The 17,341-nt window shown below is 42.0% G+C and overlaps 1 protein-coding gene across 1 annotated transcript in view; it reads left to right on the top strand.

Annotated features, from left to right (window-relative positions):
* The window catches only part of DRC12 (dynein regulatory complex subunit 12 homolog), a 60,247-nt gene that overhangs the window by 16,256 nt on the left and 26,650 nt on the right, over positions 1-17,341 (top strand). The window contains exon 2 of the mRNA XM_082274554.1: positions 14,980-15,045. Coding sequence (XP_082130680.1) covers positions 14,982-15,045 — 64 coding nt within the window. The 5' untranslated portion in view covers positions 14,980-14,981. The remainder of the gene's footprint in view (positions 1-14,979; positions 15,046-17,341) is intronic.

Below are 17,341 nucleotides of genomic sequence, written 5' to 3' on the forward strand. Positions count from 1 at the left end.
CGCGTCAATCTAGCCAAGTAGTGTCACCAGAGCCATTGCAGACAGCAAAAGCGTTCCTGATCATTGGCACACCATTGCAGTGCTACCTCTGCCTGCTGCGTTTGCTGGCCCTGGCCTGTTTATTGACAACATTTCTGCCTGCTGCCTGGACTGATCCTTTGCCTATTTATTGACAGTGTCGCTGCCTGCTATCTGACCCATTTGCACATCCCGCTGACTATGTCCCAGCCATCCCCTGTGGACAACTGCAACCCTGGAACCACAGGAACTCTTTTGTGCCTCCTGTACTTCCTGGCCAGTGAACATGAATTTCTGGGGGCAGCCATGTATGGATAGGCTAGTCCTGTTTCGCTTATAGGAATAGGGACTGCTAAAGGTGAAACTACACTAAGCTATGTTCCCTGACCACTCATACAGGGGTAACCATTGTTTTCTATGCAGTGTTGGTTGGTATTTGTGATACACAAGATACAATGTCCTGTACATAATAAGTCCAAACATTGAAAAACTGCCATGCATGTGGTATCTCTGTACTCTGTAGAGGGCGGCGCTCTCTAGATGAGGCAAACATCCACTACAGGAGACTATCATCATCATGCCATACTTCGTCCTTTAAGGCATTGCTGAAGGATCTGGTCCCTCCATATACTCCACATACCCAACCTTAGTCTGGTCGCATGGGGTCTTCGTGACACACGTCTAGTGAACATATATGTACCACATAGACCTTTATTACCTAGAGTAACATACACACAGCCCAACTATATGTTTATATGCGACGTTTACAACAGTTCATTGAAACAATATTGTTCCTGGGTCCTATCTTGTACCCCTGTGTCCGCCCCCAAGATGTCTACAAAGGAATTGGATACACGCTGCCTTTAAGAATGATGTATACACCTACATCTATGTGTTCCAGACCAAGCTATTTGTGAAATGCGTTGACCGACCTGAGATCAGACATGAACACATGCATTCACATATCTAGTATATGGATTTTTTCATTTCCTTGTCTATTACTCGAACATTAGATGTAAACAATGTAATATTTTTAGAATATTCTTGCTCTTAGTATACTTTGTACCTTGTTTGTGAGTTGGGCCTAATAATCTATTCTAGAGCCCTTTCTCTATCGTTTTTTAATACCCTTCATGTTTTAAATGATTGTCCAAAAAAATTGTATTTCATCAAAACATACTTTTGAATATATGTCTCATGTTGTGCCCTAAAAGTCCACATTCATTTTACAAAGGCTCTTGTCTAACAGTACCTGCTGAATATGTTTTTTTCTGATTGTTAAATGATAACTTTGTGGGAAAAATGCATTTTTTATTCTTCATTTTCCAAAAAATCACACATGTGAGGTATCGCACGATCGTTAGAGCGAGAGCAATAATTCTAACACAAGACCTCCTCAGTCACTCTAAACAGGTAACCATTAAAAAGGTTTAAAACCCACAACTATTGTACTTTCTCCACAACTCCCCAATAGTTATTACATTGAAAACCTTTTCGGATCGTAAACACCCTTTTCAGGACACTGCTGTGGAAGGGAAAGGCGGCTAGGGTGCGCCTGGAACAACTACAGAAACCCCGGGATGGGGGGGGGCTCGCTCTCCCCAACCCGTGGTTATACTATCTGGCCTCTCAATTGCAGCACTTGGTGGGCACGGTCTCTGGGTCGTAGCTGGGCGCGGCATTGGCGGTCATGCAATGGTTTACTGGCGCGAGTGGGATACCGGAGGGTCTGGAGGCTCAGCTGTTTACTAAACCCAACAAGAGATACCCTACGTACCGACTCCTTCAAAAGGTGTGGGATAAAACTAAACAATTACAACAAGTTCTGGGATACACTAAATTTAGCCAGATTTGGGGTAACCGTTCTTACCCTGAGTTGTGCAAGTTGGACCAGGCTGGTAGGTGGTCCGCACGGGGAGTGACTCACCTGACGCATATCTTGCGCGGAGGGGTTTTGCTGCCTTTTGAACACCTGCAGGACCGGTTTGCATTACCAAGTAATATGAGGTTCTATTATTTCCAGTTGCGGCATGCTGTGCGGGCACAGGCTGCCGTGGGGCGGCTGCAGCTATCCCCTACCCCTGTCTTTCCTCTCATGGAGCAATTCAAAGACACTAAGGGATTCATAACTGGCTGTTACGCTTCCCTACTGAGCACGGTCCTAGAAAAATACCCCGGCGGGGCTTGCGACCGGTGGTGTCCGGACGTGGGGGAGATCCCGGGTGAGCAGTGGGAGGAGGCGTTGGAGGCGGTGCGCACCTGTTCTCTGAATGTGTCGCACCAAGTCTCTCAGTTGTATATTTTACTTAGAGTTCACCACACCCCCTTGAAATTATACTCTATGGGTCTCCGGGCGGATGACCTTTGTGGTCGTTGTCGGACAGAGGTTGGGGACCTGCTCCACTTGATCTGGCGCTGCCCGAAGTTACAATAGGTACTGGGCTGCGGTTCGCTCTGCTATCAATAGGGCCCTGGGGGTGGACATCCCGGGTGACCCCAAGCCATGTATTCTGGGCATGCTGGATCTTGTGGTGGAGGATAGATTTTTAAGGGAGGCGGCCTCTCGTGCCTTGTTCCAGGCCCGTTTGCTTATCCTGAGACATTGGATAGCGCCGGAACCTCCTACATACAAGATGTGGCTAGAACAGATGGCAGGTACCCTCTGTATGGAAAAGGTGATATACCAGCATAGGGGTTCCCCGCAAAAGTTTTCTAAGATATGGGGAGCATGGCTTGACTGTCCGGGTATGGCCCCTACTGATCTTATTATGGATCGTTTGTTGTCTTAACTCTAAGTACTATATGTGGGATGATCTCAGCTCTACTATTGTGTGTATTTGTTACCCTGATACGACTGGTGCTGTGCCAGGGAAAGGGGAACATTGTTTTCTTTTGCAAGACTGTTGTGCAGTGTTTCATTGTTTGTTGTATTGGTATGAGTTTTCTCAATAAAAAAATTTTCTCTGATTTAAAAAAAAAAGGTTTAAAACGTCACCTATGGAAATTTTTAACCACTTCCGGACCGCCCGCTGCAGTTTTAAGACGGTACTTTGACATTAAATACCAGTGTTATAGCAGCAGATCGCTGCCATAAACCTAGTATTTTCTTACAGGGCGGGCGGCAGTGGTAATTTTGTTGACTAAATTATTTTCATCAACTAAATTAACACAATTTTAGTCGACTAAAATACGACTAAAACAATTCAGATGACTAAAATACGACTAAAACTAAAATGACATTTTAGACAAAAGACTATGACTAAAACTAAATTAAAATTTGACATCAAAATTAACACTACTCTGCTGGCCATTTCTAAATCAGCAACACAATTCCATTCAGAGCCTGTAGTAATAGCACATTAAAGTTTAAACATATATTGCACTACTGTATAAGCACAAGTAAGGGGCATCTACTAAGCTGCTGAAAGAGAAAAAATTAAGAAAAAGGCTTTTTTATATTTTTTCTTAATATTTAATGTTGGTAAAATATTCAGGTAATACCGGTATGTGTGATCACATTACAGCCAATAGAGTTTACAGTTTTTTGGGTTTTTTTTGTATTTTAAAGTTGCGCTTCTGTTTGTCAAAAAGCAATATTTTTTTTGTTTATTAAACTTGGTTTTATTTAGAAAGACGTTATACAGTATATCACAATTTCTAAATCTGTGTCTGTAGTGCATGTTCAAACCTCAATATCATAAATTAGAACATATTATTCCAAGGGACCCTTGAGAAAGTCACGTGTGTTTGTGACGCAATGCGTCGGGAGAAGCCAGGTGACGTCACTTCCGGTCTACGGCCAAGACCAGAAGTATCAGAAAAGACCGCATCGGCGGTATCTCGTTGTATACTGAACGCATCTTCCCTGTTTTAACTGTAAGTTTGCTATATTTTGATTTATTAAAACCTGATTTACTGCACTATGAGAGCCCCATTTTATCTTTGGTGAACGAGTGTCCCAGGAACTCCGTACCTATTGCTGCCTATATGATGACCCCATAGAAGAGATAGGAATATCGATTGGGCATTTTATATCTTTGGAGATTCATTTGTCGATTCCATAAGCCCCCCCCATCCTATTGGAGAACATCTGGAGGTCCCCTATGGTGATTGATTACACCAAAATGCTTTATTGATTGTTAATGGAGGTGAGCGGCCATTGCACATAATTTGAATTTCAAGCTCACGAATTATCGCACTTGGTCATCACCGGAAGTGTTTCATGTCACCGGATCACATATGAACTTTTATCATCTTCATTTATTATATATTGCACTTTTTTTTGCACATCTTTTGGGACTTTGTGATTTCATATCCATTTTTTTATTATTATATCATATGTATATATATATATATATATATATATATATATATATATATATATATAATTTTTATATACAGTAAAACCTTGGATTGCGAGCATAATTCGTTCCGGAAACATGCTTGTAATCCAAAGCACTCTTATATCAAAGCAAATTTTCCCATAAGAAATAATGGAAACTCAGATGATTCGTTCCACAACCATTTATTCATTCAGTTTATAGTCCATATAAAAAGATTATAGCATTGCGAGAGGTTATATAACCATAAAATGACCATCCACAAATAGCCGCTTCAACAAGGGGATTAGAAGCAAAATCCAGCAGGAGCTACAGAGTATCAAAGAGAAGAGAGTCGCCTCTAAGTGTAGCAATATGGTTCCATTTAATGAAGGTTCAACATTTAGCAACTCACATGGTTGATGAATAAAATAGGCACATCCAAGTATGCAGGCATCCGGGGTAAAGCTGTCCACAAAGACCATCTTCTGCACCGCTGGCTGCCAGTCTGTAATCCTGACCGGGAAGACCACCCTGGAGTAAAGCGATCTGAAATCGGGGGGCAGCATGGAAGGGATGACGTAAATGGCGATGCGGAGGATGGTCTATGTGGACAGCTTTAAAAAATTGTGGTGGATGTGGGTGCCTCAAACTCTAACTGCGGCCGAGTTTAGGGCCATAAGAGATTTAAATTTACAGATTTCTTAGACGAACCAATGGAATTGGATACAATCATCGAAAGCGACGACGAAGAAGAAACACAACAGATACAAAGTATCAAAAAGAAATCAAGTAAATTTCCTTCTCTGACTTCAAACCCAGCAATTGCTCTCTTTGTGAGACAAACAACAAAAGATATTGAAGAACTGAAAGAAAAAAATACCGAACAAAATCTGACAAAAAAACAAAGAATGGCATTAAAGCAACTAAAACAAAACAATAGTATTACTATCAAACCTGCCGACAAGGGAGGAAATATCGTTCTAATGGATAACGACAAATACAAAGCCATGTGTTATACCATTCTCTCAAATCAGAAATGCTACAAAAAGATAGCTCCAATCATGATAAAAAAATACAACGAGGAGTTCTACATCAAAGTGGACAAAGCCCTAAATAAAGGCGTTATCTCCCAAACACTGTGGGAGTTCATCAGAACACCACACCCAAGAGTACCAACACTATATGCACTACCCAAGATTCACAAGAACCTGGAGAATCCACCAGGAAAACCAATAATCTCAGGGAACGGGAATATCTCGGAGTCAATAAGTAAAGTAATTGACACACATTTAAGACCATATGTAAATGAATTGTCATCATACACAAAAGATACCCTGCATCTCCTGAGGATCCTAAATGATCTAATCATACCGGAAAATGCTTACCTTGTTACGATAGACGTAGAGTCTCTCTACAATAATATACCACACAACAAAGGATTACAAGCGATAGAGAGAACTCTTGGCAGAGGAAGCCAACACGATCAAGACTTTAACAACTTCATACTGGACATGCTTAACTTTATCTTAAACCACAACGTGTTCTCCTTCTCCGGAGATTACTATCTACAAACGTGTGGCGTTGCCATGGGCACTAGCTGTGCCCCCTCATATGTGAATTTATATTTAGGCATATGGGAACAAGAATTCTTGGCTAAGGAAGAACACATGGAAATCTCAAACAACATCCTCATCTGGCAGCGATACATAGATGACATACTAATTGTCTGGAGCGGACCTGAAGACATGATTGCCGATCTACTAAAAGAAATGAATAGAAACAGTTACAATATGTTTTTCACAATGAACTACGATAAAAACAAAATCTCATTTCTAGACACCTGGATCCAAAAGAACCCAGCAGGCAAAATATCTACAACTTTATTCAGGAAAGAGACGGCAGGGAATACAATCCTGGACGCCTCCAGCTTCCACCCAACACCATTGAAAAATTCGATACCCTACAGCCAGTTTTTACGGCTAAAAAGAAACTTTACAACTTTCAAACAGAGGCAAATGCTTTGACAAAAAGGTTACTCCTAAGAGGGTACACAAAGACGACATTAAGGAAGGCCTATAACAGGGCAAACAATAAAGAAAGGGAAACACTTCTTTTCAAGGATATTAAGGACCACCAGAAGAAAGAACCAACAACAAGGATCATCATGAAATACACGAATGAGCACAAACAGATTAGACAAATCCTAACCAGACATTGGTCAATCCTCAAAGTAGAATCCTCAATTTCAGAACTACTCCCTGACTATCCTCCAATTACTTTCCGAAAAGCCGGCTCTCTGAAGCAGACGCTCGTCAAAAGCGAACATAAAGAGGGACCCAGGAAAGACCCCTGTAAAATAAAAGGAACATTCCCGTGTGGACATTGCGCACAATGCCCGGTCATCTGTAAAACTATAGAAATTACGCTACCTAACGGTGAACCTTTCAAACCCAAACACTTTTGCAATTGTAGTACAAAAGCTGTGGTATATATGATGCTATGTGAGTGTGGGTCTTTTTATATCGGGAAAACCTGACAAGAGTTAGGAAGAAGGGTAAACAAACACATGCACACCATGGAGATTGGGAACTATTATGTGCCACTTGGAAGACACGTGGCCTTCGACCATAACTATAAAATGCCTAAAGTCAAGTTCTTTGCCCTGGACCGTATTCACATTCCGATACGCGGCGGAGATTGGAACAAGGTATTACTACAAAAAGAAATGCGATGGATAAGCCACCTTCAGGCAACCAATCCCCCGGGCTTGAATGAGGCCCAGAGTTTTCGCCCATTCCTTCCGGGGTTCTCTTCTGGAAAAACAGATTAAAAAATCCCCCTCCTCTGCTAGGAGGAAATAATACCAGGGGTCTTCACATATATTCAAATATGTCATCCCCACCCCTTGCTCAAAACAAAACCCCGGACAAATAGGTCGCTCCGATGTATCCCTGCTCAGATATATCTCTGGTCCGTCCCTATCTAGCAAATTCCACCTTCCCTACTCTAAACTCTCCTGGTCGCTATAGCGATCAACTGGTACTCCATTAGGGTTTAATGTCTAGAAAGACATCACAACTAAGTTTACCTGATCTTTTCCTTTTAACCTGTATATATGTATATATATAGATGTTTGTCCTCTCCCATATGGATTTTCAATGAATGCACACATCAGACTAACCATATCGTTCACCTTCTGGACTAACCTAAGCACCGATTCGGTGCACTTTCTAAACCTCAACAAACTTTTACTGCTGTTAAAACTACACCAAAATAATATTATGTATGTTCCTAGGAACGAACAAAATTGTAATCATGTATGTCATTCGTATTGTAAACATATAATATTGAGCATATATTGTACAGCCCGATTTGCCAACACCGATTCTTTTAAAACTCTTAGACTGCACCCGGCACGGATAACCCCGATCCAAGGGTCGGGGTGCTTGGGGCACAAGCAGGGTGATTGGCACCCCATTCCGATTTCCATCAGAGGAACAATGCTCCATTTAAAACCGTGTCGGCGGCCGTTATGGCACGACCAGAGGGCCGCCGGGGATGCGCACTTCTACTTCTCGGCTGGTTGCATAATGGGTCCGTGTCATGTGATGCCGCACAGCCAATGAATGCATGTGCGGCTCACATAAAAGGCCGGGGAACATCCGTAGACACTCATTCTGCTGCCAACAGAGGGAGCGGTGAGGTCACGGAAGTAGATGCTGCTGTGGACAACTAAGTAAGCTTCATTCCAGCTCCTGGGAAAAGGAAACATTGCTGCTCCATTATTTAAATGGGAACTTTACCTATACTTTTACCCCTACAGTTTGCATCTCTCTGCTGATGTAACAAAAAGTCGAAGTAACCAGGATTTTCAACACTGGATACACAAGTAATAATACAAAAATACTTTATTTGAAATATACACCCTAAAAATGAATACTGTCACTATTGATTACTTTTAAATACAATAGCTGACCAAGAAATTATTATATACCATATATTTTCTTAGAAATGTACTCAGTCAACGGATTGAAGCCTCTGACACATTATGCAAACTGTGACGAAATCCACCAGGATCACACAGTTCTTTGCAAAAGTAAAGTAATTTTTTTATTATCACTTTTTTTTTTTTTCCTAAATCAACCCTACTCAATTCCCATAAACATTCTGTTTTCGTTCACAACACAGGAGGGTGACGCCGCCTGTTAGCAGCATACGGTTCCCGCTGCAGTTTGAGTATCAAAGAAAGGTGCATTGACATGCAACATTCGGGCTTAAAAACATGTATGTTATTAATCTTCATCATTATCATTTTCATTGTTTAGCATAAATTTCACTTTGAGTTTATGCATCAAATGATAACACTTCTATTATTGCTTTGTAGAATTGGTGATTTATCCTTGAGAAATGCCCTCATCGGGCCGAAATGCGTAGGACTTACTAGGATCATACCCAAGATCCTTTTCCCTTATTTTGCTTTGGATTCTGTTTATCCCCAACCTGGAAAATAGAAACAGCAAAATAGGTGGATCTCTATCACCGTTTTCAAGTCACAATTTTTCCATACTTTCACACTATGGGCTTTACCCATACACCAATTGTCTATGGGTCATCCCATCTTTAATATGTAATCTGTTATTATTATTATTATCAATAAATTTTCTTCTTTTTCAACGTTATTTTCTAACCTACTCTTGCCCTTAAAGTCCCCTTACCTGGGTTTGAGGCACCCACATCCACCACAATTTTAGAATCTTCTGGGACGGTGGCAAAAACCTACTACAGGGTCCAACTGAGACATAAACTCCCCTCCAATATGTGGACAGCTTTAGCCTGGATGCCTACATCCTTAGATGTGCCTGTTCTAATCATCAACCATGTGAGTTGCTAAATGTTGTACCGTCATTAAATTTAACCATATTGCTACACTTAGAGGCGCCTCTCTTCTCTTTTATACTCAGCTTTGACTTGAGGCTACTTGTATATCAAGACATCGCTTGTATATCAAGTCAAAATTTATTTGAAAATTTTGCTTGTCTTGCAAAGCGCTCTTAAACCAAGTTACTCTCAAACCAAGGTTTTACTGTATATATTTTTTATATACTGTATATCTGGATGCTTTTAGGCACCTTGCAGCATTCTTTTGCTGATTATCAGTTGATTTGGCACCACTGATTATCTACCACACCCTCACCTGCACCTTATTTTGTTATTTAGATTATTCTCATTGTGCAACTTTAGTTGCAGCCCACCACCAGCTTCTTTATCCCATCACTCGTATGATTTATACCTGGCATTGATCACTTTATTGATTTATTGTCACTATAACACCTTATATATTGTTCACATTGCCATACAAGGATCACTGTGACATTTACTACTGTGCAATTGTACTTATTGCCCACCATCAGCACCTTCACTTATTCTTGATCACTTATATGATTTGGCACGGATCACTTTATTGATAATCACTTCAGCACTTTATAAATCAGTCATATTGTTATACAAGGATTGTCAATTTATTGTTTTTAGATTACCATTGCTTTTATCATCAGTGGCGGCCCGTGCATAGCGGGCGCCAGGGCGCCGCCCCCCTACCCCTAAAAAAAAGAAAAAAAAAAAAAATGACAGCGAACAAATAAAGTTTTTTAAAAAAAAATTTGGGTTCGCCGGCCTTTGCATTGGAAGTGGTGGCTGGGGGGGGGGGGGGTTACGTCCCAGAAGAGGCGCCGATCGGCAGCCTTCTGGGGGCGTAACCCGATCGCAAGTCCTTGCGATTGGAAACCCCCACTTTCGGATATCCTGGCTGTGATTGGTCCAGTCTCCAGCCTGGACCAATCATCATCCAGGACATCCGATCCCTGACGTCACAATGGGGGCGGTGCCGGTGCGTGAGTCAGTCACTCACCGTCACCGCCGCTCGGAGGACGAGGGAGAAGCCGCTCTCCTTCCCGCCGCCGCCGCCGCAGAGAGGACGGACTGGATCGAGGAGGGAAGAACCCGCCGCCACCGCCGCCAGGTAAGTGCATTAAATTGAAGGGAGCACGCACGCTGCACTCTGCATTGATTGGGGGACAATGCTGTGGGCACTCTGCATTTATTGGGGTACATTGCTGTGGCACTCTGCATTTATTGGGGTACAATGCTGTGGGCACTCTGCATTGATTGGGGGACAATGCTGTGGGCACTCTGCATTTATTGGGGGCAATGCTGTGGGCACTCTGCATTTATTGGGGTACAATGCTGTGGCGCTCTGCATTTATTGGGATACAATGCTGTGGCACTCTGCAATCATTGGGGTACAATGCTGTGGGCACTCTGCATTTATTGGGGTACAATGCTGTGGCGCTCTGCAATCATTGGGGTACAATGCTGTGGCGCTCTGCAATCATTGGGGTACAATTCTGTGGCGCTCTGCAATCATTGGGGTACAATTCTGTGGCACTCTGCAATCATTGGGGTACAATTCTGTGGCGCTCTGCATTTATTGGGGTACAATGCTGAGGCGCTCTGCATTTATTGGGGTACAATGCTGTGGCGCTCTGCATTTATTGGGGTACAATGCTGTGGCGCTCTGCATTTATTGGGGTACAATGCTGTGGGCACTCTGCAATCATTGGGGTACAATGCTGTGGGCACTCTGCATTTATTGGGGTACAATGCTGTGGGCACTCTGCAATCATTGGGGTACAATGCTGTGGCACTCTGCAATCATTGGGGTACAATTCTGTGGCACTCTGCAATCATTGGGGTACAATGCTGTGGCACTCTGCAATCATTGGGGTACAATTCTGTGGCACTCTGTAATCATTGGGGAACAATTCTGTGGGCACTCTGCAATCATTGGGGTACAATGCTGTGGGCACTCTGCAATCATTGGGGTACAATGCTGTGGCACTCTGCAATCATTGGGATACAATGCTGTGGCACTCTGCAATCATTGGGGGACAATGCTGTGGGCACTCTGCAATCATTGGGGACAATGCTGTGGCGCTCTGCAGTGATTGGGGACAATGCTGTGGCGCTCTGAATTGAAAGGGGCATGCACGCTGAACTCTGCATTGTGAGGGCACAGCACAGTGTTTATTGCATTGAAGGGGGCATAGCACAGTGTTCATTGCATTGAAGGGGGCACAGCACAGTGTTCATTGCATTGAAGGGGGCACAGCACAGTGTTCATTGCATTGAAGGGGGCACAGCTTCAAAGTCACGCAATTTTTTTACTGCGTTTTTTGGCGTGAAGCAATACCTATTACATTTTTCTTTTTGCGCCCCCCCAAAAATTTTGAGCACCAGCCACCACTGTTTATCATCATCTTTTACTCTTATGTTTACATTGGATACATCCTTTTATCAACTACTATTTATCTGTGGTCCATCAATTTTATAAATCTAGCGCTGATTCTCTCTTCTTTTATATTCTTTCCAGTATGTGGTGACACTACTGAATTAGCTGCTAATTTCTGGTGTTCCACTACATCCATTACTTATTTCTATTCCATATTATCTTGCACCTCACTGGTAGCGCATTGGTTCACTTCTTCCCATCTAAAACGAAAATGGAATTTTAGTCAAAAGACTATACTAAAACTAAATTGAAATTTGCTGGCAAAATTACCACTGGCGGGCGGTCCTCTTTCAAATAAAAGTGGTCCCAGCGGTGGATTCACTGTGGGATCACGTTTATGGGCCGCAGGAGAGGTGAACGGAGCCGTCGGTAGCGGGGAAAACGATCCGGTCCGTCCATGTCACAGACAGGAAGTTGAGTGAGGGCAAGATGGCCCCCACTCAACTCAATAGCCTTGGAGGACCGCATCGCTTCCTCCCAACGGCCTTAAAGGGCCCATTTTTTTCATGCTGAAAAAAAATGACATATTTTTATTTTTTTTGCTTTTTAGTGTAGATGTGAGAAGTAAGGTCTTTTTGACCCCAGATCTCACATTAAGAGGACCTGTCCTGCTTATTTCTATTACAAGGGATGTTTACATTCCTTGTAATAGGAAAAAAAGTGATCAAAAAAAATTTTTTTTTAAAGGAACAGTGTAAAAATAAAAGGTAAAATAAATAAGAAAAAAAATGTAAAGTGCCCCTTCCTTCCGAGCTTGCGCGCAGAAGCGAACGTATACTCAAGTCGCGCCCACATATGTAAACCATGTTCAAACTACACATGTGAAGTATCGCTGCGATCGTTAGAGTGAGAGCAATAATTCTAGTCCTAGACCTCCTCTGTAACTCTAAGCTGGTAACCTGTAGACGTTTTTAAACGTCGTCTATGGAGAATTCTAAGTACCAATGTTTGTTGCCATTCCACGAGTGTGCGCAATTTTGAAGCATGACATGTTGGGTATCTATTTACTGGGTGTAACATCGTCTTTCACATTATAGAAAAAAAATTGGGCTAACTTTACTCTTTTCTTATTTTTTAATTAAAAAAATGTTATTTTTCCCAAAAAATTGCGTTTGTAAGGCCGCTGCGCACGCTGCATGAAGATGGTCTACATGGCTGTCATCCCAGAAGTAAGCCTCTTCTAAAAATTATGAACAAGAAAGCCTTCAAACAGTTTAGTGAAGACAAGTAGGCTAAGGACATGGATTCCTGGAACCATGTCCTGTGGTCTAATGAGACCAAGATAAACTTATTTGGTTCAGATGGTATCAAGTTTATGTGGCGGCAACCAGGTGAGGAGTACAAAGACAAGTGTGTCTTGCCTACAGTCAAGCATGGTGGTGGGGGTGTCATGGTCTGGGGCTGCATGAGTGCTGCCGGCACTGGGGAGCTACAGTTTATTGAGGGAACTATGAATGCCAACATGTACTGTGACATACTAAAGCAGAGCATGATCCCCTCACTTCAGGGACTGGGCTGCAGGGCAGTATCCCAACATGATAACAACCCCAAACACACCTCCAAGATGACCACTGTCTTGCTAAAGAAGCTGAGGGAAAAAATGATGGACTGGCCAAGCATGTCTCCAGACCTAAACTCTACTGAGCATCTGTGGGGCATCCTCAAATGGAAGGTAGAGGAGCGCAAGGTCTCTAACATCCACCAGCTCCGTGATGTCATCCTGGAGGAGTGGAAGAGGACTCCAGTGGGAACCTGTAAAGCTCTGGTGAACTCCATGCCCAAGAGGGTTAGGGCAGTGCTGGAAAATATTGGTGGCCACACAAAATATTGACACTTTGGGCCCAATTCGGACATTTTGTCTTAGGGGTGTACTCACTTTTGTTGCCAGCGGTTTAGACAATAATGGCTGTGTGTTGAGTTATTTTGAGGGGACAGCAAATTTCTTCAGTGTTGTCACATGAAAAGATATAATAAAATATTTACATAAATGTGAGAGGTGTACTCACTATTGCACTACAAGTTCCTATTGGACCTTTGTGTTTAACCTCATCGCCAGTTTTTCCTGCACAATGTTTCTGGCGTTTTGATAATTGAAACAATGTTTCTTTTATCTTGTTATATTTCCATCTTGTTTTTACTTTTAATAAATGCTACACTATGAGTATTTTCTCAGATTTTTGATGATTTACCCGGTGCCGCTGGCTGGGACATCACTATTTTGATGTTTTAGAGATCCATCACAGGCTGACAGTGGCAATCCGAGAGGAAAGATATTATCACCTGAGGCCATAATTGCTGTCCTATAATTTAGACAGCAATTCGTTTTGGGTTATATTGCATTTCAGCTATCCGGTAGAGGCAAATATTGCACGGGTGATATATAATATTTTCTACACTTGGGAACAGAGCACTTTTATCCTTTGCATTTGGATTTATTTTTCTGGATACCTTCATTAGATCAAGGACACTTTATATGTTTACTTATATTTAATTTGACAGCCACATATTTACTGATCAACTGAGCGCCTTTTATTCACATAATTTATTGATATGGACACTTTTGTATGACCAAGGACATATTATTGGATTCATTTGGATTTGTAATTTAGTTTGTTGATTTGGATTGGATGAAGAACACATGACTTGAGATTCATCAATTTTTGCTTATAGCACTTCAATTTCCTTTTTATAGTCTATATAAGTCTTTGTAATCCTTTTGTCTCTCACTGGTTTCAATATGGCTCCCCTTGCGTTTTCCCAAATTGTATGTCTCAGTCACTGGTAGACTCATATGCCTGGAAAGTCTTCATTGAGACACAGGCCTGAAGTCAGCATTGTACGTGTAAGCCATCCATAACCTAAACCTGCACTGTTTAGGAGATATTCACACCGCATGCAGCCGTTGATGTCATCGGCGAATGCGCTCTGAAGGGATGGCATACCGTGGAAATCCCTCCAAAGTGTAGGAGACCTGGGTTCTTACCAGGGTCACCAGAGCTAGTGTCCCCATTGGAAGATTTCTCCTCTATTCCTGTTCCAGTGACAGCCCACAATTTGGGGTTTACTTTGACTTTCACTTTCGGTGATAATGGTAAATAGGACAATTAGAGATGGTGAATCTCCCCAACAAGAGCACAAACAGCAATAAAAACCTGACAGGTGTTCTAATTCCTCTCCAGTTTATCCAAACTTTTGCATTTAGGTATACTTTTAATTAATAAACCTTGCAGTGCTTTTAGGATGTACATGTAGATTTCTGGTGACTTTATTGATCATCTCCTTTTCTCATAGCCATGCCTCCCAAACTGAAGGGGAAGCTTCAGAATAAGAAGAAAATGAAAAAGCAGAAAGAATCAGGTACTAGATACGGAGTATGACATTGGAAATACATGCATTTTACCACTGACTGATATTATTTTAGGGTGACATCTGTAAACTCAAAATAATTATCATTTGAGTGGAGCCTTTTTGAATCCACGTAAACCAATGATATGTGCCCTTTTCAATGCCATAGGGTTTGTTTACTAAAGGTAGAGAGGGCAAAACTAGTGACAATTCTCCAGAGAAACCAATCAGCTTCTAACCTCAGCTTGTTTAATTAGGCTTTAGCAATAACACCTGGAAGCTGATTGGTTCTTCTGCAGAATTGTGACTAATTTTGCCCTCTCTGCCTATAGTAAATAAACCCCAATGTGACAAGTCAGTACGATGATTTTGCAACATTTACGCTAGGTATCCTAAGTCAACCCCCTTAAAGGGCCTTAGTGCTGAAGATACTCCTTTTCTGGCACTCTGGGGGTTAAGATCAGCGGCTGCAACTGTGAAGCATTGACTGGTCCACTCATCTGCCCATTTACAAAACTCATAGAATTTTTGTTTTCCTAGAATGCATAGTGCTATATGATTGGAGGAGGTGGACCCTGTCATCCACCCACCCCTCCTCCATTCACATGACGTTTTGCATTTTGTCCTGATATCTGTGTTGCACTGTCCCCATAGGGCCTGCTGAATGATGACTTAACGGGCTCCCCTAGTTATCAGCAAACGGTTACCTTGAGATATAGTTCACAGATCCCTCCTTGCTCCCGATGGCTTGTTACACAATAAACAGTCTAGGGTTGTTTTTTTTTTTTATGTTTATTTGTGGAACAGAATAGTGGGATACTCCAGCTTGAACTATGTACAACTACTGAGGACATCTATCTTTAGGCCTCGAAGATTAATTTGAAACAGCTGTGCTGCTTGATCCACATTGCCACAGATGTGGAAGGGGTTAAGTCTTTTGCTCTTCACTTCCTAGCAATGGACTTGGTGGATATCACTTATCTTCAGGACATTCACACTAGCATCCCCTTATAACCGACACTCATCCACTGACTATCCTAGACTGTACTGCAGAGTCAGATCTTCCAGTGTCTCCCCTCTTAGGCCGCACCTCTGGGTTCAGTTCCTCACTGTTTCTCCCCAGGCCCTCAGGACGATCCCCCTGAGGCCTTGTGACACCTCTACAGAGGAGGAGGCAGCCACCCCCTCCCTCCGTGACTCCGCTATCCAGCCGAAACACCCAAAGCACATGTGCTCCTGGTATTTATACAGTATCCCGGCTATGGATATGGCTTCAACAACAGCACAGAATACCTGATGCGTCCAAACATTGAGGAGCGTGGGTCTCAACTCCCTTCCTCCCATGTGACAGCACCAGTGATTGGCAATTGTCCATGTAAACACCCAGCAGTGTCCCAGTGGAACAGGGAGAGTCCTCAGCCATGTGTAAGCACCAAATCATGAGACTTTATAACCCTTCATTGCAGAGGGCACATAATGTATATTCAAGGTCAATAAGATAACACAAAAGAGAACAAGGCACAAATCTAAAATTATTGTTTACATATTTATTATCTATTTAAAGATTTAAAAGTGATTTGACAGTGAATAAAAATTGGGCACGTCCTTAACCTGTATTCAGTTCCATCAAGGTTATCTAGGATGAAGTGATTTGTGTCATTGCATTTATCTCTTTGTTAAATGTTTGGAGCTAAAGCGGTATTAAACCCAAAATGTAATATATTGCAGCTTACCTATCATTAGATGTAGTGGCTGCATTCGTTTTCTTTTTTTTTGTCTTTTTTTCCATCTGTTTTTACCCCGTGATCTGGGCAGTGACAAACCTCCTGTATTAAGACTTGGGGGATGGGAAGAATTAGATGTACTAGCAGAGTAAATACACTAAGCCAAACTGCAGCTAATACTTTATAAGCAGTTACGGCAAACTCTTTTTTTTCTCCTTTTGGGATAAAGGTTTTACATAAATTAAATCTATTCATTGTAAGTGCTTCTGCCAGAGCTTGTTCTTTTAAAAAACAGCCTTACTGGTTGGACCACTAGATAAAAATAGGAGCAACAAAGCCTAAAAAAAAGTGGATGCAGCTAACACAGCTAAGAATTGGTAAGCTGCGATATAATTTTTGCTTTTGGGTTTAATGCCACTTCAAATAACTGAGGAGCTTGGTGATAAAAAAAAGATAAAAAACACACAACCAAACACAATGTATTACAAAATATCTGCTATAATTATTCATACACAGTATATTTAGGTGAATAATTATCTCCTCGGGTAGGATCTCCATTGCAAAAATTGTAGGGAGTATAGATA

This window comes from Pelophylax lessonae (assembly GCF_965119305.1).
Source record: "Pelophylax lessonae genome assembly, chromosome: 12".
NCBI classification, from domain to species: Eukaryota; Metazoa; Chordata; class Amphibia; order Anura; family Ranidae; genus Pelophylax; species Pelophylax lessonae.